This window comes from Falco rusticolus, chromosome 5 (genome assembly GCF_015220075.1).
Source record: "Falco rusticolus isolate bFalRus1 chromosome 5, bFalRus1.pri, whole genome shotgun sequence".
Classification (NCBI taxonomy): Eukaryota; Metazoa; Chordata; class Aves; order Falconiformes; family Falconidae; genus Falco; species Falco rusticolus.
The window spans coordinates 45,679,034-45,702,671 of NC_051191.1; the positions used below are offsets into that span (position 1 = coordinate 45,679,034).

The 23,638-nt window shown below is 41.3% G+C and overlaps 1 protein-coding gene across 9 annotated transcripts in view; it reads left to right on the plus strand.

Annotated features, from left to right (window-relative positions):
• ANKS1B (ankyrin repeat and sterile alpha motif domain containing 1B) overlaps positions 1–23,638 on the plus strand; it is a 441,694-nt gene that overhangs the window by 401,385 nt on the left and 16,671 nt on the right. For 5 of the 9 annotated variants that reach the window (XM_037390597.1, XM_037390600.1, XM_037390599.1 and 2 more), the window contains 3 exons: positions 5,838–5,912; positions 11,927–12,055; positions 16,032–16,103. In XM_037390597.1, the coding sequence (XP_037246494.1) occupies positions 5,838–5,912; positions 11,927–12,055; positions 16,032–16,103 (276 nt within the window). The remainder of the gene's footprint in view (positions 1–5,837; positions 5,913–11,926; positions 12,056–16,031; positions 16,104–23,638) is intronic. The other 4 variants (XM_037390598.1, XM_037390605.1, XM_037390601.1 and 1 more) reach the window with 2 other exon arrangements.

Genomic DNA, 23,638 nt, shown 5'->3' on the forward strand with positions numbered 1-23,638 from the left:
GAGGGTGACCTTGCTGAGGATTGGTGGAGAGGGCAGCAGGACATCAGGAGTCACCAACAACCTCTACTCAGACCAGCTCAGAGGTGAACAGACCATCGGGGCTCACGTTTACCTAACCAGGGCCATGCCCTTCTGTTTTCGAGATGTCTGCTTATTGTTGTTACTCTCTCCTGGATTCCCTCGGTGTGCCTCCATCCTTCCTGAAGTGCAGCAGCTAAAATTGGATGCCACCAGCCTTCACTGGTTGCTGCCTTGTATGGCACAAAAGTTCCTTCCCATGTCTTACAATATGCTGCTTTTATTAAATACATGGCGGGGGGGTGTATTTAGGAGAAGGAAATTTGGCAAAGGGCCACCAGGATGGTCGAGGGCTGGAGCAGTTGCCCTCTGAGGAGACTGGGCAGTCAGGGCTGGCTGGAGAAGAGGCGGCTTTGGGTACTAAAACCAAAATTGGAGAGGCACTGACTGGAGGCCAAGAGAAACTTCTCCATGATGACAGGCAAGCAGGGGGACAGGCTGCTCACAGAAGCTGTCCAGTCACTGTCCTTGGAGGTTTTCAAGACCTGGCTGGATGAAGTTCTGAGCAACCTGGTCCCATCTCACAGCTGATCCTGCTTTGAGCTGAGGTTGGAGTGGAAACTTCCTGAGCTCCCTTGCAGCCTGAATTGTCATGTGATTTATTTGCTTTTTCTTTTGCAAGACTGCTGTATATAATTTGAAGTATACTAAAACTTCCAGGTCCTCTTCTCTCCCCACCTCTGTGTTAAATTGCTCTGCTAATTTCTTTGCTATTTTATTTGTGTATATAATCTTATATTCCCAAGGAATGCTCTTTATCTTGTTGAACTTCATCCAACTGATTCCTGTAGTTCATCAAATCCATTTTCAGTTCTTACCCCATTCTGACAAGTCCCTCGTGTCTGGGTGCTCCCTAGAGACCCTGAGCGCTCCTCCAAGCCAAGCATGGAGCAGGTCATTGCAAATTGCCTTGTCTTGTTCCAGGCCAGTTGTGCTTAAGTACAGGTAATTATCTAAATGGTGCATTTCAACTTCTTGTGCAATCACTGCATTTTGAGTCAGACTAGTTTGTGTATGGGGCATGTCATGTGTTGCCACATCAGGAGTCACACAGTCGTTTTCTAGGTCCTGCTGTGCTTCTCTTTGCTGCTGCTGATTTAGTTGTCCAGTTTTCCAATAAAGGAAGGAAATCTGATCAGAGATGATTCATACTGAACAACCTCATTATAAACATCTTCCATTTTTCTTGGCCTGCAGAAACTGTCTTGGGGAGCACATGGCAGGCAATATTGTTCTTTTTCTCTGTTATTCTCAATAATATGTACATAGATACAGATACACACATATGTGCACATATTCCTAAGTGTTTATTTTGGGTGGCCAGGAGCAATGGCAGAAGGTCTCATAGACTTTGAGGACCAAAGGATGGTGACTGAATTTTTAAACATTTCTAGTAACTTACTGGTCCCTGGAGTTAGGCTGGCTGTTACTTCCCAAAACATCCTTTCCTCCCATCTTAAATATTCTTTTAGACCTTCCAGGGTCCTTTCAGTATCTTCTGTGACTTTCTGAGGATAATTGCTTCTAGTTTAGGTAAACCTTTAACAACTCCTAAAGTGCTGTCGAGTGAAGTTCATTAAGCTGTGTGGAGCAGTCACAGCCTGACTGCCTTCCAGCCAGCTCCTGCTCCTTCTGCATATGCTGTCCAGGTGTTCTTTTCTGTTGCTTTCCTCCTTTCCTCTCCTTAGAAAGTATATAATTTCCATGATCAATCTTACAGATTTGTGATCACTTTCAGTACAATTACTTTCTGTCTTCAGATTATCAACCAAGTCTTCCCTGTTATAGGGCTGAAGCCTAAGTTAAGTTCTCCTTAGAGAACTTTGTTCACCTTGTGAAACACTAAGTTGTCTCCAACACAGCCCACTACCTTAAAGACTTATATATGTACTGTCCTACAGCTTTTCCAGTAAGTATGTGAGTAATCAGAAAGACTCAAAGCAGATGGAAGTGTGCAAACGCTTTGGAACACAATTAGCTACTGACTTTACTACAGGTGTCTGAAGTAATTATGCCCTATTTTCTCCTGTCTTGGAGGAAGCTAGCAAGAACAGTAAGAACTATTATTAAGCAGGTTAAATTAAATAAACAGGATAAGTGAAAATGTCCTTTAACAATTATTTTAAAAGACAGTCATAGAGTGGTAAGGAGACCATGGCAGAACTGCGATTGCTGGGAAGGGAGGAGGATGAGTGGAGACCAGGTAACACGGCGCCTCACCTCTCTACCTCCCTCTCACACCAGTAACCAGCCACCTGTATCATGGGTAGCCGATGGCAGGAGCTGTGCAGCTCAGGCCATTCCCTTTCTCCCATCCTTTGTCCCTCCTGCCCGCCAGAGTTGTCTCCCACGGTGACTAGGCATGGAAGTCTTTTATGCATGGGACATCTACACCTATCACAAAAATGGTACCATGACAGCAGTCTTGTTGCAATTTAAGCATTTATCTTTTGGGAAGAATAGGATAAGTGCATGTTTTGATGCTGGTTTTTTGCTGCTCTTTACCATATTGCTTAGGAAAATGTTCTTTATTAAACTCCTAGAACCTCTGTGTCAGTGGTATTAAGTGCCCAAGTGTGTTTATTATGGTGGAAGCAGATGCACAGATTGAATTTTTCCTTCTTTTTGAGGGCATATGTTTTTTGGAAGCTGAAAATCGCGAGTGTTTGAAGCCTAATCCCTGTTCTCCCTCCTACTGCCTATTTTCTGGCCTCAAATACTCATTTAACCTTTTTCCTTTCTTTGGTTCCTTGCTCTTCAGCACAGGGGTATGCAACTTTAAATGCTTCTGGGGATTTTGTAATTCATTAAAAAATTTCAGCACTTTGAAGACATAAAATATGTATAAAGTAAATGCTAAATATTTTTACAGTGGTGCAAGGAAAAGGTTGGTTTCTGAATTTGAATTCATTACCTTCCATAAAATTAATGTTCCTTCAGTACTGCATTTCAGTACCTTAGTCATTCAAACGTTAATGAGAGCAGAACAGAGTAATGAGTTTTGCACTGCTGCCCTTCTGACTGGGCATTCATACAGTTGTGGGAAATTCTTGGTCTCTGCTGGTCCTCTTCATTAATTGTTGATTTAATAAATCAAGTCACCTCTGTTTAAAGATGATTTACCTTAAGCCTACATCCTCCAAACCTGTAGTTCTGGAGGTAGGTAGGTCTGCGTGATGGGGGCAGTTCCCTTAAACAGTCTTTGGAGCAAGCAGAGACCTGGACCCAGAACTTGTTTCTTGCAGGTGAGTGCTCCAAACATCTGCTTTTATGCACTCTCTCCAAATAATTAAAAATAGTAAGAAGGGCTTCCCTTCATTTATAAAAGGGGTTGAAGACAGCATATCTTCTGCTGCTTTAACCTGTGAAAGAGGAAGGTGAAATACATAGATGTGAATTCCCACAGTCAGAAAAAGGCATCAGATTAAGACCTCCCAAATCTTACAGGGAATACACTAACCCCTGAGTTTTTTGTTTGGGAGAAGATGAGCTGGGGAGGGGGGAGAAGGGTGGGTACCATTGGTATGTATAGGAAAGGATTGATTCCCTGCCCTCATTTTAAATGGAGCAACTTAAAGATTGCGTACACACAGTGTCACGTTACCTGTTCCTGAGTTAGCACCAAAGCAGCCGGTAGATGTATCCAGTGTATTTATGCATTCAGGTGCTGCAGCACAGTAGGGTGGCTGTTGCAGCCTCACTGTCAGCACAGCAGCCCTGTCGCTCTGTCGGGTGAGCCCCACACGCCTCTGTTGCATGGGGACAGGCACCAGCTCCTGGCTGATCCAGCCAAGGCACCACACCACTCCCTAAAGGCAAGTCCGCAGGAGGGGCAGGATTTAAGGATGCACCTTTGTCTCCAGACTATCGAGATGGTGAGAATCGGCTGCACAATATGATGGCATCATGGCAGCCCCATGCCAGCGCTGGGGAGAAATAAAACACCTGCTAGCGTATGGTGCTGTGCTGCCTTACTTTGCTGCTTTCAAGACCTCAGTGAGTGTGTCCAAATAGCACTGCAGTATGTTTTCTTGATTACCATATGCTGGGGGATGCTGCACCTGGCATGGAAATGCCTTCTCTTTTACCCTTCTTCTGCAAAGCAGGGGCACAACCTCGTGTCATGGATGCCCATTTACCAGACTGCCCCCGGCAAGCAAACGTTGGCATCACAGTGAGGGGCATGGCCAGAGCATCCAGAGGTTGCTTGACATACAGAAAAAAAGGTCGTTAGTGCAGTGTCCTAATAACGGCACTGCAGAAGTAGCTGGAGCGGTGTTTGCTACTGGCCTTGCACTGAGAATATGTGTTCACCCACATGGAGGAGGGCTGTTCTGTAGCAAGTTGCAGAGATGAGGTAAAAGACTCTGAACCAAAGTCAAGGTTTTTATTAGCTAATGCTATCAAAATGCAGAGCCCTGCACATCATGAAGGAGAAGCAAATAACTTTGAGAACAAGATGAAGGAGAAGAAATTAACAGATACGGGAAAGTTTTAAGTTACTGAAGCTAGAGGAAGGGATGTATGCTCTTGCATTTCTGATCATGAAGGAAATAGGGACAATCAACAACATTAGGCAGCCTGCCTGGCAGCATTTGGTAGTCAATCATGAGAGGATGCCAGCCTGCCCTGACAGTAACCAAGCGATAACCTTGTCTGTCACCAGTCAAGCAGCCAGGTTTCAGGCTACAAAAGGTAAGAGCAGGAGCCATATTTCTAAGAAGAGTTGCAATTCTTTGGGTTGTTTTGAGTATTGGTGCTAAATTCCCGCTGCTGCTGCTGACAAGAACCAGCAATGCACATTCTTGCTGTTGTTAAATTACTGATACATTAATTGCTATCTATTCTGGATGCTGCAGTTGCATTTTTCATGCGTGTTTATTGCCTTTTGTTGCAGCCTGCCAAAGATACTGTGGGCAGATCCTACATCTGATGCTTTGTTTTAGTTGCCTGGCTACTGTAAAATGTTATCTTAGCTCTTGCTGAGGTGTCACAGATGCTTTCTTGATGAGTGTCCAAACAAGGAAATATGTAAAAGATGCTGGTGAATGCTGTGCTTGCCTAGTTCTGATGCTTTTGCTAGAGATGCTACAGTATGCTTACTTTGCTTTGCTACTATCTGTATGATAGTGTAGAAGGTAGACTGAAACCTTTAATTTACGCAGCAGGGTCATGGTCAGTACCAAAGGTAGTATTATCTGTATCTTTGTGTGCAAAGGAACTGCCGTTGGAAGGAGGTGGCGGGCAACTGCTTCAATTAATTGCAATGCATTCTTTTCTGGTAATTGTTACAAAGAAAATGTATTTTTCCTGTTGACTGTATTGCCAGTTTTTCCCCTTCCTGTTTCCCTGTGAGAGTCTCCAACAGAGAGAGATTCACATCTTAAAACTTAATTGGGATGTTGACTTCAAGTTTCTTTCCTGCCAGAAACTGAAAGTAACCAATATTTCTTCTGCTCTCTGCATTTTCTGTTTATGCCTGCATAACTTTATCTCTTTACATCACCAGCCAGCACTTCTGACCAAATTGTTTTCTTGTACTCAGTCTGAAACCTCTTCTGAAGTCTCTGAATAAACCATGTTTCCTTCCAGTCAGTCCGAAAATATTCTGTCAGCAAATAAATAAAAAATTACTTTTAACAGCTGTTTTACTTCCTTCTTTAATGTTATTGCAAGCCTTTTCTTAATGATTCTTGCCTTTTGGCAGTTGTGGTGCATTAATATTTACAAGATGAGATGTAGTTTTCTGTTTATATTAGCAGTCCTCTGTCTGTGAGATCTGGACCAACCAGAATGCAGGATATCCTTTCTCATCGATTCATCAGGTTCATAATGTAAGATACAGTGATAAATGGCTATGTTGTCACTCTATGGATGTACAGTCTGTTGCCATGGTGTTATCTACGGGTGTCATGTCGCTGAAATGACAAAAAAAGTTTGTAACTTGTCTGCCCTCTTTCGGGATTATGTGTGCGCGCATTCGTGTATCGTGCCATGTGGTTAGCATATGTTGGCTGTATGGTGCACATACAGGACATGGGGGGATTGCCAGCAGCAGTCTCGCTCAGGGGGAGCTTTGACTTCTGTTCCTGATGTTTTTGTTTGCTCACTTTTCCAAAGCAAGAAACCGTGTAAACAGCTCGATTTGCACAGTTTCACCCCCACAATGTGTTGTGCTGCCCTTTCTGTGTTAACCTATAGGCTTTGCCTAGCTGTGGAACGTGCCACGGTGTGTGCAGAGGCACTTTTGGGGAATTAGAGGTAACACTGATGGTGCTTTGAATTTTCATCGCTTGTGTGACAGTCACATGTGCTGTGCACATGAGAGCAAACTGGCTGATCTGTACTGCAGTGTGGTAAGGACAACAGCCCGTCGTTCAGAGTAGGATTTCAGAGGAGCTGTAGATTTCTCCTGATTTCTGTCATATAACTGCCTCCGTGGAGCATTTCTGCCACAGAGGGGCCATTTTGGCTACCGAGCTTTAGAAGCTTTTAAAACGTAAGTACGCCATAAACCTGTTTCCATTATTTCAAGTTCCAAAGGTATAAGGTGCTAAAAAGATTTCTCTCACTCTAGGAATTCAAATGTATGCAAACAATGAGGATTTGGCTGGTCCACAGAACATTTAAAATTATTACAGGGAGAAAATTATTAATTTTTCAGCCAGAACCATTGTATCTATGTGTGCTCAAATTCATTATTGTCATGGTGACTAATGCATGTTACAACTAGGCATTAGGCTTTAACAGTTGAAAAGTTGTAAGATGTGGTCCCTGTTAAAAATGACTGCATTCAAGCCACTCAAAACCAGGCCCTTTTTTTTTCCCCTGTAGCATGGAGGGTGTTTAACTTGACATTTTTATAAAAAGATGATGCGGGTGTTAGAATTTATAGAAGTTGTATTGAGATTACTTCTTACCTGAGTCTACCTCTGCATACAGGTGCCTTTAATATGAATGAAATACAGTTCTCAGGGAATGGAATGAGATAGGAAAATCTGCAACAATTGTAAAAAATTACCTAATAGTAGTAATCTGCTTCTTTAGCGGTTCTGACATTAAGCATCTGACCCTTTCTACAGCACTGAGATGTGCACATCTGCCTATTTTCAGGGTTGTGAAGCATTGCAAGAGCATGAAATACTGGTCTTTAAGGCTATGACCTTAATGGTTAAAAGTTGTCACTGTAAGATGATTGAATCTTTACCACTCTGGCACCTGACTTGAGACCGTTTTGTGATTCTTTGTAAGATAAGTTCTTTATCTGCAAAATATGGAGGAAAAAAAAAAAACTTCTTTCTCAAGGTGACTGAGGCCTGAGAGAGGAAAGATGCTGGTTAAAGGCATGGGGAGGTTAGAATACTAAAACATAGGCAATACAGCAAAAGCCACGTGATAAATTGCACAGCTGTCTGATGAGCTGTGAAGTTAGATGAAGAATAAATTATCTCTTGCCTTTCTACTTCATCAAAGAGATAAAAATCTCCATACATATATTGTGTCATAAAAAATACATAAGCTTAAATGTTTATTTCTTGTAATTGCAAATTAAATATTCAAACCAGGAAATCCTTATCCTATCAAACCTATTTTTAAAAATTAAATCAAACATCATAGTTGGTTCTGCACAGCAATTTACAAATATTTCTATACTGCTTGGAAGTGGTTTAGGTGCTTATTGAAGGTCCTGAATCTCAGTATATCACCCATGAGTTGTTCCGCACCAATTCCTCAGGTACAGAACTACTAGTAATTCACATCTCTCTACCCTAGACTTGAGGCTTGTTGTTTCAAGTCTTCTCTAGGTCAAAGAAGTTTCTACTTTGTATTTTACGTGAAGCTAATTGCCGTCATCGCATCCTAAATCTCACAGCTGCTGACTAGAGTCAGTCAGCTGAGGAGCTCCTGTTCTTGCTGTAGAGATGTTTAGGCCCAGATTTATGAAAGCAGTTAGCAGTCTAAATCTTGTTTAAAAGCCCTTCTTACCCCACCCCACCCCTTTTTTTGTTTGTTTGTTTAAAGAAAAGTTAAAAAAAAAAAAGGAAATGAAAGGAAATTGCTTGGGGAATATGTAATAGGAATTACACTTTTAAACATCTTCACAGATCTGGGCTTTGGAGACTACCCTTTTATAACTCAGTTTAAATAGGTGAATGAATACTTGCAATAGTGTGGTTTAAAAATCTAAGGAGTTTTGTAAGAAACAAAAGGAAAGGAGACCAGAAGCCACTTCTGCTGAATATTAAAAAAAACCACTTATGATACAATTACAAAAGAAAATTTTATGACTGTGTATAACATGTCACCTTCATCCATCCTAATAATCTATACCTACAATGTTTAATTTTATGCAGCTTTTCTTAGTAGCTGCTCCCTTTGCAAGACACGTTGAAATACACGAAAGGTCTTCAGGTGCAGTGGTTGGTCAGCAACAGCAGAAATCTTGTATCTCTGTGGTCCCCTAACCTCAGCTGTATTATCACAGAATCATAGAATATCTCCAGTTGGAAGGGACTCTCCTATAAGGATCATCAAGTCCAACTCCCTGCTCCTCGCAGGACTACCTGAAGCTAAACCATGTGGCCAAGAGTGTCGTCCAGATTCTCCTTGATCTATGACACGTTTGGTGCCATGATCTCATGTTCAGATCATCCTAGAGACATGTATGGCAATCTTACCAATTCTGTTTTGTCTGATTTAAGAGGACTAAGTACTAGGATGTTTGTATATGTTGGATATAAATGAGTGGTCTCCACACAGTCCCTCTCTCTGTGTCTAATATGCTAGTTGTATTAGCCTGGTTGAAGATTATTTCTCATTTCCTTGTGATTGTTGCTTCCTAGCTCCTTTATAAAACAACCAATATGAGAGGGAATCACTTTTCCTCTTGTTACTGCCCTTCATTTGCAGACAGAAACAATGCAGTTCTCCATGCTTTTAGTATCTTCCATGCAAAAGGGAGTCAGACCATAAAATGATGTACTTATTGTACTCCTCATGTACCCTGCTACCCGTTTCCTGCATGTGAGGAAAGTCACGTGCAGAGCAGCACAACGAAAGGTTTTGGAGCACTACTCAGCATCACTTATTCCATAGAAATTTTGGTCCTGTCTGGTCAAAAGATGTAATTCTGTAGCTTGTCTGTCCTGGATTTACTCCAGTTCCATCATAGTAACCTTTTGCTGAATGAATAAGATGTACCTCCTGAGATGTGCTTCCTTACACAGAACATGCAGGAGTGTATCTTTATTAGGAAAAAAAAAGGAGGACTGTTTCAAGTGGTCTGTTAGCTATGACCTTGGATAGTTCATAAGAGACAGATGAGCACACTGTGAGCATTTGTGATTGGTACAATCCATCTTGTAGTCAAATACGAACTCCACTAATAAGGATGCAGATCCTTGCCCCTTGTAATATGATGGAAACTGTATTTTATAAGGAGAACTGATTCATTTCCCCCCAAAAAAAGTGGGAATCAAATTCACACTTCAGATTAAATATGATAGAGGGTTTTTATACGTTAGTGGTCAGAAGGATTCATTTCTGTGGATACGGAATGCCAAAAATTGGAGCAATTGCTCCTGGCTGTTTTCCTTTAAAAAACTGGTCTTATCCATAGCATATAGGCAACTTTAACTAGGCAAAACAGAAATTACAATACTGTATAATTTGTAGATGTGCTAAGAGTGCCAACATTAACTAGGTTTGACTTGTTTTATGATGTTCACTTGCTTGAAGTTACCATATTGGCAGGGTAATGTTGATGTTTCCAGATTTATCTCTTGCTTTTCATTGCAGAGTTGTGCAAATGCGTGTCATTTCATTATTTTGTGACACATGAAAATGATGTACTTGTTTTGTTTACTCTGTCCTGATTTAATTAGTGCGCTGTGATAGTTTGCCAGACTTTTGAATGTCTTCGATAAGATACTTCTCATGTGGTTTTGATGCTTAACTTCTTTTTGCTTTAGAAATCTTAACTTCTAGCCATATTCTATGTGAAATGCTGATGACAATTTGTCATGGTTTAACCCCAGCCAGCAACTAAGCACTACACAGCCGCTCGCTCTCTCCCCCGCTTCCTTCTTCCTTCAGCTTTATATGCTAAACATGATGTCATATGGTATGGAATGCCCCTTTGGTCAGTTGGGGTCACCTGTCCCGGCTGTGCCCCCTCCCAGCTTCTTGTGCCCCCCAGCTGCTGGCTGGTGGGGTGGGGTGAGAGGCAGAACAGGCCTGGGCTCTGTGTAAGCCCTGCTCAGCAGCAACTAAAACATCCCTGTGTGTCAGCACTGTTTCCAGCACAAATCCAAAATATAGCCCATGCTAGCTGCTGTGAAGGAAGTTAACTTTCTCCCAGTCAAAACCAGCACGTTTTCTACCCCTTATTCCATACCATTTATGTCATGCTCCAGTACCACACTATCCAATACAGCCTCATTAACCATCCCCTGCCCGCCTTCCCATCCTTTGACATAACACACAAATATCGTTCCCATAGACTGTGCATCACCCCTGTAAATTGTGTAACCAGCACACAATTCCTTGCCAGCTTCAACACGTAGTTTAACAGTATGACATGCATAGAAAATACACAGAGGTAAGTGCAGGTGAAGAAAGAAGTAATGTAATCCAAATTGAAATAATCATATAGGAGAGGGTAAAATAGTTTGAGAGAGAACAAGCAGGGTATGAAGGAGGATCAGGAAGCAGAAATCTGATTCCCAAAAGACACAGAGGGAAAGAGAGGGAAATTCAGAGACGGGCCAGACCAGACAGGGTAGGGGAGCAGTGGAGCTGGTGACAGATGGAAGAGGAGGATGACTCCATCCATGGGTCATTTTCCGTTAAAGTGAGCTGACACTGGTTTGGTAGCGTCCCTGGTGTTGAGGACATGGGTAGCATGGGCACATGTGACCCAAAAGTAGGAGAGATCAGAGTTAAAAAATAACCAACCTCAAAATAAGACATTTTTTTGCATGGACCTGCAAGGTGGAATTTGCCCCCGAGGGCCCAGAGGTCAGTCCAGGTCCGATAAAGCCATGTCAGAAAATACGCAATGGCAGGTGAGGCCCAGACCAGCACTGCCATGCTGGGGACATTCCTGTACCAATGTCAGCATTGGCTTTTTTTGGAGGGGGGAAGATTGTCCTGTGACAGGATTTGGCAGCAAACTGCTATCCTTCCGGTGTTCTCTGAGGACTTTGAGGAAAGAGGAGCGATGACAGCTCAGGAAGGCAATCACCTATATCAATGAGAATGGTAAAGGTAGAAGGGCAATGTTAGTAACTCTACAATGAGACATCAAGAGATGATGATCAAAGTAAATATTCGTAAAGAGATTAAAGAATGCCTCATACATTTGAAGAATATATAATAAGTCTTCAGATCAAAGCCAAGTCTCCGTTATTTAGCCATTTAGGAAAGTTAGTTATTGGTTATATGTGCTGGATAATGGAAGACTTACTGGCTATGTAGAAAAGCTTGTAAAACACATAGTGGAATTTGTGAATGGCATCTTTGTGCATCTTGTGATTTTTTTTTCAAGTACTGTCATCCTCATATATGTATTCTAAACAGTTATTTTTAAGGAACATTTCTGGTGCCTAATGATTTTATTCTCCAAACAAATAGATTTAATTAAAGCCTCATTAAGCACTACAGTAGATGACTTTGGATTATAAAGTAAATCATGAAAAATGTTGTAGGAGTTGTATTCCCTTACTTTAATAACATGGTTCTATGTGTAGAAAATAAATTACTGTTAATTGAGCACAACAGTGGGGGGCTACTTTATGGCAAATTTGCTTGCAACTTCACTTATATCTGGAACAACTGTGATTTTCAGACAGGAGACTGGGGAGAGCCTTCAATTACCTTGCGACCTCCAAATGAAGCCACAGCATCAACGCCGGTACAATATTGGCAACATCATCCAGAGAAACTCATCTTCCAGTCATGTGATTATAAAGCATTTGTAAGTATCGATAAGTGTAGTGGTTTGATCTGGGGTAGATAAATTAATCTTAGATCCTGATTTTTTTTCATTTATAATATTTTTTCAGTCACTATTAATGGGATAGGATCTTCTGAATACTGTAGTTGTAATAAATGAGAAACAAGGATGCACAGTACTTTTTCTATGAATTTTGTGATGTATTGCAATCCATGTAGCCATAGTATCAGAGAAATTACTCTATGAGTGAGTGGCTCAGTGTTGTAGGAGTGGCGGTGAGAGCAAATGCCCCTATTTCTCATCTGTCATCACAAATCCCTGTCTAGTACTTACAAGAAAATAATAAAACATAGTATGGGGTCCTCATGCCTACATTAATGCTTTGTTCCCATTAGTTACAGTAATATTGCCTTGCCTGAATTTCATATACCTCTTTTTGGGGGAAGGGAGCTAGGGAAGATGGAGATCAGGGTCCTGAAGCACAGTGTTCTCTGGGTGTTACAAAGGCTTGTGAGGGAGAGGAAGGTCTCCTGAAGTACAGCAAGTCATATTGGAAGAGTTTTTTATGTTTTTTTTAAAAGAAAACCACTGTTCTGAAGCCTTGAGTTCCCTGTCAACAGGCAGGGGGACTGGTGCTTCTGGGGAGCTGAAGAGGTGCCTCAGCCCACCTATTTAAACTCCTTACCTTTTCTGACTTTGCTGGAAAGCACTGTTACAGTTGCTGAAGGTGCTTCCCAGACCACTGTGTCCTCTTTGGAGGCGGCCACCTAGTGAAGTAAGGCTGGCTGACATCACAAAGGGGCTCAGTAGTTGTAGTGCCTTTAGCATAATAGCTGGGGGTTAACCATGTAGCCAGGACATGGGGTTTAGATCCTTTTCACCTGAAGGGGCTTGGATCCTTAGTGCTTTTTAGCATAACGCTCTGTTCACCAAACGCCAGCCCATTTTGGGGGAGAGCTGAGCGAGGGCTGCTGGACTTGATTTAAAGCATATCTGGAAAGGTAGGAATTGGAGACTAAGTGAGACAGAGCCTGGTTCCTGCTGAGGAGGAGCAGAAGGGGTGTTACTGGCCTGTCTTGCTTAAGCACATCAGTATTTTCCGTCAGACCTTCCTGGGGCAGAAATTGCTTTGAATGCAGTGATTGTCCCTCAACAGTGACTGGAACTTCTGCCTTCCTCAGCTAGCCACAGTCAAGGTCCAGCTCACTTGCTCTCGCTCTTGCTCTCCTCCTATGCAGCACCTCAAAATGAAAAGGAAGCTCAGTGACTTCTAGTTCTTTAAATATTTTTTATAGTTTTCAGTGAAGTGAACAAGTTTATCTCAAGAGTGCCTCTTGTGTCATTACTTGATCCAGCAGTAAATTCATAATCAGATGTAACCTCTGCAGTAAATAGGAAGATGTGTGGATCATTAAAGAAATGAAGCTGGGATGACCAGGAATATCCAACTTACTGGTGATTAAGAAATCACCAAATCAAAATATCCAAGTTACTGGTGATTAAGGAAACGCCTTGCGTTCCTGAGGACCATGCATCACTGCATTATCTCAGCACCCTGAGCTGTATTGACCTCAGCTTTATAGAGTAAAACGCTGACTTGGAAGTTGTAATGGGGGCAGCTTTCATTGCATGCCACAGCTCTCAGCTGAACTGTTGGATGTGCTCTGCATCACTCCCACATGCTCTGGGTCTTTGAGAAGGAATATTTCCAAAAGCACAGCCAAGTGAAAGGAAAGCAAAATTCCCTCCTAGAATTTAAAATTTTCCTGACAACTAAATTGGACAGTACTTCTGTCATTTGCATGTCTGTTCCACAGTCCACCCTGGGAAGCATTTCTGAATGCCTGCAGCTGAGGATTTTTTGCTGCTATGCAGATGGGACAGGAGCTGCCCATCTCTTATCTTTCTTCTCTTGTTCTGCCGTGAGCAGAAGAGCACTGTTTTTTTTCCCTGATGCGTGACCAGCTGGTAGCTTAGTCCATAAAAAAATAATAAAATAATGTAAAAAACTAAATTAATCGCATCCTTCCCAGACAAGGCTAAGGATACCAAACGTGTCAGACAGCAGGATCCAGAGAAAGATACAGTTGAACTCTATATTTTTGTTTAATTTTGTAAGTTCAGAGCTTGCTTTAAATTATTTGCTTTTTTGCAAGGGTGATATCAAGCCGTCCCATCAAATTAATGCCCAAAGCCCTATTCACGTCACCATCAAGCCCCCAGCTGGACTTGCAGCTGCTTGGTTTATGAATCTTTCACATCTGCAGTCCTCCAGGAATGCCCTTCATTTGTTCCTTTCTGCTTGTGCTTATCTGGTAGTGTTGGTGTTGCTCACCCTTCCATTTATAATGCCCTGTAAAGTGTTTCTCACTAATTACTCAGTTGGCTGCTGTCTGCATTGAAATATTCATGCATTTTCTTGCAGGTCAAAGATTCCTGTGGTACACAGTGTGAACTGAAGGCTTTAAAGAAAATATCTCTTGTTTAGGTCAGGAGACCAGAAAGTTGACCAGCACACTTTCTGTTCAGTTCCAGCTTGCGTTCAGCTGTAACTGAAGCTATTTTTGATGAGTTGTTGTTTAACATGAAGCTGGTTCGCTATCTGGTTAGGACAGCTTAGGCTGTTTCCAAGGGGAGTCAGTGCAATAGAATGAAAGGGGTCAGGCAGCGGTGGTGGGCTGCAGCATCCTCTGAGAAAAGGCTCCTGCCCATGGCGTGCACTCTCCTCCTGCAGCTTACCTGCCCTGTTCTCAACCAGTGGCGTGACTCCTCTTCAGCTCTGGTGTTGCTCTGACTTAGAACTGAAGACAAGAGAAGCCATGGTGGTGTGCTGCAGTGAAGGAGGATGCAAAGGGAGACATCTCTATGCCTGGGGAGAAGATGTAGGGTGGCTTGCTGTCCTCCTCCCCGTTAAGCCAGGCTTCCATGTGACACCATATAGAAATACAGAAGCATCCGGTTTGCACAGAGCGATTCGGACATGTGCACGTCCACAAATGCACACGCCTGTGGCATCTATAGGAGAAATGCAGAGCATGGCTCTCACGCAGCTCTGTTAGCTGTGACAAGACTGCTCACTGCTAGGTGACAACAGCAGGGACGAGCAGCCAGCTCCATATCCCTGGAGGAGCAGTGTCATTCAAATGTGGGGTAGACATGTACTGAGACCACAGAGGAACAAATCCAGAGGAGCAGAGCCTGCTGTCAGGGTGCAGGAGGGCTCAAACTGTCCTTGCCAGCAAGTGGCATTGTGAGGAAGAGGCAGGTAGGAAAGGAGCTGTGTCAGTGAGGCACTCTGCCTTGTGTCCCCTTGGAGGTGAGCAAGCTCTTCTGAGAGTGCGGTGGCTTCTGAGAGTGAGCTGCACCAGGACCCAGCACCAGCACCCTGCTGCCTCCCCTCACCCAGCCCCTCTTCACGTCAGTAAAGGCTTCAAAATAATAGTTCAGGGTCAGCCTTTTCTTAGGAAGAAATAATGGTTTAAACTACTTTTCAGTTCAGATTTATTTACTGTTTGCTGACATCGGGCTCTGCTATTTGCTCATAAATTAGTTACAGATTGAGTACACAGAGGTTAACATCGCTGCTGGCCTTCACGTCCACGTGATTGCACACATAGCAATATGAGTTTGGCAGATGGCAGCTAAAAAAAGCAGATTCTCTATTTTTTAATCAAATGGCTTTTTTAAGATGAAATCTGTAGTATTTTCTTGTTGTTTGAGTGACTAAGGTGATAAGCTAGAAGACTTTCAAATATTGTTTCAAAAAGCTGCATCTGATTCAGTACACTTGTAGCTGTGCGTTCCTGTTTCATAGGCTGATTAACACACTGGTTCAAATGATTTATCAGAGAACTGCAGAGCTAAAAAAACCTCTAAAGCAATATAGTAAGTTGACTGCTACCACTATGGGTTTTTTAGGCATATTTAGTGCATTTCTGCAGATGTTTGTCTGTTCTGGAATTTCAGTTAAATTAAATTTAATGGATTTTTATTTTAGTATTTAGGTTCTATGCTGGTAAAAGAGTTAAGAGGCACAGAGTCAACACAGGATGCGTGTGCAAAGATGAGGGTAAGTTAGTAAACTTAGTTTCTCTATCATCATAATATTAAATCATAACAACTTCTGAGTACTTTTACTGTGCCCTTTTGGCTTTTATAATGTTCTGTTACCCATTTGTTTTCCATTGCTTTTGCACTTACATTGGTATTCAGTAGGAAGTCTGTTCTGTCTTTTAACTTAATTTCAAGTAATGCCAAAATGTAAAGGTAGGTCTTTATTTTGCACATTGTATCTCAAAAAAACCCAAATGTATGCATTATGTTTTCTCTTGGATCTTCATTTCAAAGTACTTCACAAGCGCTTTTAAATGTGCCCATACCATATTGCTTTTATGAACAGAATTTAGAGCTCATGTATGATAATCTAGATTGAATTTACTACGTGAAAATATATACTAGTAAATATATTAGCATGTTACCAAAGCCATTGCTTTTTGCATATGGTCTAATCCTACAGTCACATAAACCTATGGATGCTTTTACTCACATGACTATTCCTGTGAATTATGAGTTACTTACATGCTTATTGATTGATTGAAGGATGAAAAGGGATCTAATTCAGTTTCACTTGATGGTGGAAAAGCAGTTAGGTTTCCTTCAAACTGGTAAGAATATGTTTTCTTGTGGCTCTTTGGCCTGATACTGGTTTGTAGAAAATTAGTGAGGCTCAGTCTATCTCCAAGAAACATACTGCTGCTGGAAACTCAAAACACGCCACAGGCCGACTACACGATTTATTCCCAACTGCAGTTGTAATAAGAGTGCACCTGTTCATAGAGATGGAGAACATATCATGGTCTGGTGTGATTAATTAATGAAGAATATAATTGTTTGGTAATCTGTCAAACATGTAAAATTACATAGGCGAATGAGTGAAATCCTTTCTTCTGTGGATTGTAAGTCTCTTATGCAAGGTGCCTCTGAGCACTAGATGAGGCATTCGGATCAGTTAGAAAGCTGGAGATGCGTAAAATTCATGCAATCAGACAACCATTTCCTATTGGTTACATATCTGCAGCACACAGACTTTTGTACAAGCTGTTTTAGCTAAGGGCTGGCAGTAATTCACGCTTACTGGATTGCCTGAAGATCTGTGGCTTTTCAGCTAATTACATGCTCATCATTCCTTACCTGGGCTTAAGCTCCTCTGAAAAAAACCCAACAACTTGACACAGTCACATACACGTGTTCTGGGGAATTAATTGAGACTGCAAGCATACCATCTTGCAATGCACTCGTTTTCAAACTGTCAGGCTTAGCAGTTCAATTTTTTAGGCATATGCCTGTGCAGATCTTTGGGCAGAATTTGACACCGTAGTAGCATATGACCACGTCAGTAAGTTGACTGAACTAGGAAGCTTACCATCAAAAAAGTCTCTCTAAATACTTTATAGCCACTTTAGGATTTTTTTAAAGTAATTTGGCAATTTTAAATTATATACCTGAGAAATTAAGTGTTTGAAAACAAATTTAATTCAAAGTACAATTTTTCTGTAAAAATAATGGAGTTGCACTAGTAGTCTATAGTGCCATACAGGGCACATATAGTACAGTGACAGGTTTTATATACATTTATTTTTTACATTGTCTTTTGAAATCATTGTGCTGTGAGAATGTTTGTTTTCTGGTTTGAGGTGTTTTTTTATTGCAAAGAACTTTGAATATAACAGTTTTTAATCAGGATTTCATCTGTTCTTTCTACGTAGTCCTTTTAATCATATTCCTATTCAAGTCAGAAGTGAAAAACATTGACTTAATGGGAACAGATTATTATTTTAGCATAAGTTTCTCAGTGAAAAAAAATGTATCTTTTTTCCAAAACGTTCTCTCTCTGGTTGCGTTCTGAAAGTTGGTGTCTGTGAATTGGGAGTCCAGATTGTCCTGTCATCCTGAAGTTTTGCTGTGATATTCATTATTGTATTTAAGTACCACTGAGTTGTCATTGAAAATGTGGCTTCTTTTATAGTAACATTTTACTTTGTATGTACTGAAAGGGACATTTCACTTACAAATCAGTGAAAAGCTAGATATATTATTTGACTAATATATCATAGATTATTTGACTGCTTCTCAGGTACTGAATTCTGTCCGCTTGTCTAGTGTCTTTAGAGTCAGTACGATTTTTACATAGGGTTGTACTGACGTGACAGCAACATTTTTTAATTTTAGTATTTTATTTGGTTTTCCATTTATATATTGCAAATCTATAGCATGCTGCAATCTGAAACATGTTATGGGGAGTACATCACATATAACCTTGTACAATGTTGAGGTCCTTCCCTGCAATTTTTTAGTCTTTCTGGAGTCAGCCACATACTGGTTTTTAAGAAGTATATATGAAAATCAGGTACCTAATTTTTCCGTCATTGTGGCTTTAGATTCTCCATCTTTAACCTAATGCTGCTCAAAAAAGTTTTAATATTCACTGGATGTCTTCCAGTCGGCAGATGCACAAGGACAAAAGAAGCCTATCAGTGAAAAAATATCTTAGTCTTCCTTAATTATTCATAGATACAGAGAAACAAAAATGACATGTATGCTGACTGCAGATCCCTCACTGTTAGTTGTAGATGCTTCCCGTGCTTTCAGTTATTGCAGTTGATGGTTTTGTTTCTTAAGCGAAGCGTCATGTGGATATCCCTCATGTCCCTCCACAGAGGGGCTTACAGCAGCCTTCTCCTCTTACAGCTTAAGAGTGAAGGGAGATCCTAAATCTTCTATAATGTAGTAAAAAAACCCACACAAAACACCCAAACCAAACAAAAAGAACCCCAAAACCTACGAACCTCTGACTTAATAACTCTTCTTGGCTATCCACAGTGCTTCTCAGCATTGTGTAGCAGTGTGCTCCAGGAGCAGGGCAGATGATGGATTTGTTTGGGGAAAATCCTGCAGATGAATAGATTGAGCTCAGCATGGGGGTCAAGGTTATACATGCGTTTTGTTCCCACCCAAATTGCCGGCTCTTGCAGCCATCCAAAATTATGAGTATTTGGCAAGGACTCTGCCTATTAGAGGAATTATATTTTATTTTTCCATTCACATATTTGCACTCTAAGGATGGATTTATATTTTATGGTTTCCTATTTGTTTCCAGCTATTTTCTCTCACAAACTCCCTCTGCAGTCGACAGCACTGTCTCCTTATCTCCATTCCCCACCTGCTGTAAACTGACCTTTGCTACTTGGAGATTAAATCTTGCTGTCCTGGCCAGAATAGATTTATTAATTATATTTGAGAGATACCTGCAAGAACTTAAGAGTTTTCATCTTTCTCAGCATGAAATAAGAAATATTGGAAGTTGTGTTTTCAATCAGATTATTTCAAATCACCATAGGAACACAAAAGTGAGAATAAAATTAGTTTACATCAAAATTAAAAAAAGTTTAACGTTTAATTTGAATTAAGAAGAGACTTGTTCTCCATGGTGGACTCCATCTGGCATTAACACATCTGAATTCTTTGACCAGGTAGGAAGGGGCCACTTTTACTGGCATGAGCACAGCAGAGCAGCAAGGTAGACTTTTTTCTTTGCAGTGATGTTAAATCACTGATGTTGCATACACCAGTTGCATCAAACCAATCAGATATTTATTGCAGCAGTAGACAACTTAGATTTTGTTCTTGAATCCTGCCAACTTCCTGAATATTAATCTTTCTTAAAGGTTTTCTTGTTAGAAAAGAGGTTCTTACATTTCAAGTCAAAGTTCTGGGGAAACAGCAACGTAATTCTGTTCACAAAGCAGGTGTTTAAATGTCTTGCTGACTTAAGACCAAAATGTCAAAGTTGGAATTGTTACAAAATCTGCTTCTCATATGTCAAGAGAGGAAGATGAAGCAGAGTTGAGTCTTTCACTGAAAACAGGCAGGATCTGGGGCATTCCTTCCTCATTTCTTCTTACATAAAGACAGCAGACCTGGATAAAGATGGCAGTCTCCCTTTCTACTTTTCAATCTCCATTTAATTTCTCCCGCAAAAGCAGAAGTGTCCTCCACAGGCCCGCTAGTGAAACTAGTCGGGCAAATACCATGTCAGGATCAAATACTGTATGTGAGAATTTAGATTCTTTGGTCTCTGTTCTCTTGGGACTTGTAGCTCTGCCTCTCTCACTGACCACGGCTCTGGGAGGGCCTGCAGTGGAACGGGCATGTGGATATTACTCCAAAGGAAAACGAAGTGGTGGGAGGTCTTAAAAATGTTCAGTACTTACGCACATGCACATCCACATCATGTCATCCCTTGTTCTTCAGAGAGTTGCGTGCGTGTCCTTGAACTCTGTCTGAAAGGAATCCGGAGTGCAGAAGGGATGTGCTGGCCTTTCAGCAGCAGATGTGTGTGTACAGATACTGCAAAAGCAAAAAACCTCTCATTCTCAAGTAGATGAGTTGCAGGTGCATCCCCAGTGCAATGTTCATATTAATGATGTAGCTTGGAGGCATCCACTAATTGTAGAGAAGTAAACAGTCTTGTACCACAGGGATTACAGATGCTTTCTTATTCCAAGAAGTATTAAATTATGTCAGTGATGCATTTTTAAGCCTTTTTGACTGAGAGAAGTTAGTAAATATTTGTTACAAGGCAGATTGTAGTTTCAAAATCGGCTTCAGAGCTAACTGGTCAAATGTGAACTTTGACTTTTTATTTCAATTTCATCTCATGCATGATATAGTTAAAGGGATTCACTCAAAAAGAACTGTTTAATGAGGCTTTGTACACCTTAAATAAGTAACAGACTTACAGGTATGATAGTAGGTGGTGCCAGTACCTGTTTTGAAATGTGCAGTCTGATGCTATTTGGGATTAGTTGCTACTGGTGTGGGAAAATGTTCGGATTCTCATAGTAAAGTGGATTCTAGTACATAATTGAATAGTAATATTGCCAGCCACAGTCTTTAGAGAGCTATTAAAAAGCAGTATAGGACAGAATTAGCAGATTAATTTGGAAAAGTAAAAAGCAACATGAAAACTTAAGATTTTACAGGCTCATAAACTTGTGCTCAGAATTTATATACGGAATTGTTAGTGACTTGTCATAGTTGAGTAATGTCTTTTTACTGTGTATTTGCAAGATCAAGTATAATTACATATGCAGTTAAACCTAAAAATGAATGATTTCATTTTGGCCACTGTATGAAAGCTGAGTTATCCAGTTATAAAGGTGTATACATAAGTACATTAAAAATGGTCAGCGTGGCAAAGTAGAAGTCCAGTGTATCCTATTTCCTCTTGCCAGGAGATAAATAGATGAGATTAAAGCATTTTGAGGGGGCTGAATTACACCACGTGCTATAGTATATCAACAGAGTTTGTGAAGCTTCTTACTTGGACGCCATTATACATGTGCTCCTGAATTTCTTACTCAGCCATTTTGTGTGTGCACACTGCAGGGGTATTCAAAAGTGTTGGACTAGTGCTCTCAGTTCTGCACAGAACAAGGTATTGCAGTAGAATCCTGTCTTGAAAAGGTTAAAGGCCCTTTAGGGTTATAGGTTTTTTATTTGCATGCATTTGCTTTTTAAAACTGAACAGCTAGTCTATATTGCTTTATTCATAGAACAAAGTCCACTGCCTCTTCAGCCATTGTTACTTAACTTGATTTGTTGGGCACACTGGCTGGATAGATCTCAAATTAGTTGGATTTTAGTTTATATTCTAATTAAATGTCTAGCAGTTCTACACAGCCTTTAACTGAAAATCAAAATACAGGTGGAAATGCTTTACCCACTTAAGAAAATTTGTAGTACTATACTGTGGAAATCTGGTTAGAGTCCGCTTGCAAGTATAGTGCTTTTTCAGTGAAACTAAAGAAAAAGCATAAACAAGATGAGAAGCAAGCTTGCACCCTCTCCCTCTCTATCTCTCTGGCACCATTGCTCTTGCATTCCTTTACAACCAGTTTCAAAAGGCAGAATTGGGAGCAGCCCTGTCCAAGGCTGTTCAGGGCTTTGGCACAGTCCTGCTTAATGGCAGCAGTGGGTTTAGATGCAAATTCAGAAGGGTATTAAATCCAGACCTTTTCTGTAAAAACAAGCACTGTAATAACTAGGCAATTATGCAGAAGGTGCCTTCCACCTCCTTCCACTGGATGGGTCTCCATTCTGGATGCTGAGGGCATGAACCAGCTCCATCACAGAAGCTGCAACAGAACACAGGCAAGGCTGCTCTTCCTGATATTCTGAAGAAGAGGCGGCTCTATGTCTTTTGGGGGAATCTGGGGAAGCTGAACTTATGTCACATTAGATTGAGGATGGTGATGCTTTCTTCCATCTTCCTGTTGTCTGCAGTCAAGCCTGCCTTATGGTTCTTGAATGATACATGGCCTACTTTCACATAGTCATCTACCTGTCTGGTAGGAAGTATTTCAAAAGTGGGACCAAAGCTCAGACTCTCTAGCATTGCAGACTGTGCAGCATTAAGACTCCTCGCTACAGGAGTAGTGCACTTGAGACAGGGCCTGCACATCTGTCCTTATGTAGGTGACCAGCTGATGAGAGACAGGCACTGGCAACGAGCCTAGAATATGCTTGCTGTTCATCCAGATGATTCTCCTGAAGAAGTGTATTAAAACAGAGCCAAAGTTACAGTCAGAAATGATGGAGTTCATAGGAACTACGACCAGTTCCAGGCTAGTGAGCACTTGCCCAAAGACAGGGTCCTGTCACTGTGATTGCTTCTACATGAGATAAAATCTAATCCTGCTACTATGGCATGAACATGCCTTGGAGCATTAGACCATATGTCGGCATGCACATGACATCCAATGCCAGCCTTCAGCTGTGGCTCCTATGACTTTGGCTCAAGTCCATACGCTTCCCATAGAGGCACCAGATGGACAAGAATATTTTGTCATCTCATCATGTCCTCACAGAGCTGATATGGTGGCTAGAGCCTGAAAAGCCCAAGGAAAGGGAATACTGACTCCTGCGTCCCATCTTCTTCTCAGATTCTGGGCACAGGCACAGGCAGAGATGCCCACTTGGCTTGCACACAGGTGTGAAATGTCTGACCATGAAAGCTGTGGGACTTAATCTCAACATCCTAGAATGTAGAGCCAAAGCACTTACAGTGCCCAAGCGAATGGTATTCATACAGTATCTCTGAAAACTTACGTTACACATTCTGGCAGCCACCTCCTCCATTAAAAAGAAAGGAATGACAAGCAAATAGTATGAGCTCACCACGACAACTCAGAACAGTTGAAGTCTGGAAAATGCTTGGAAATAATAGTCATATAATGGACTTCAGGTACTGTATCACTGAGGGTCAAGCAGGGAGAATCAAGCTGTGTGTTTTTCATGATGGCACTATCATAATAACAAAGGGTGTTATTCCATTGCCCAAGTGTTTGTTCCAGTGGGGGTACAAGTGCAGAATTGTTTCCCCAAATCATGTTTCTGCACGAGACTGCAGATTCCGGAATAACTTTGCACAAATCCTGGGGTTGGTATGGATTGCAGCCTGATAAGGGACATCTGCTCCTTACCAGCTGAGACAGTTTGGCTTAATAAATTACAAATGTCCATCAGTCTCTGATTCATTTCCTA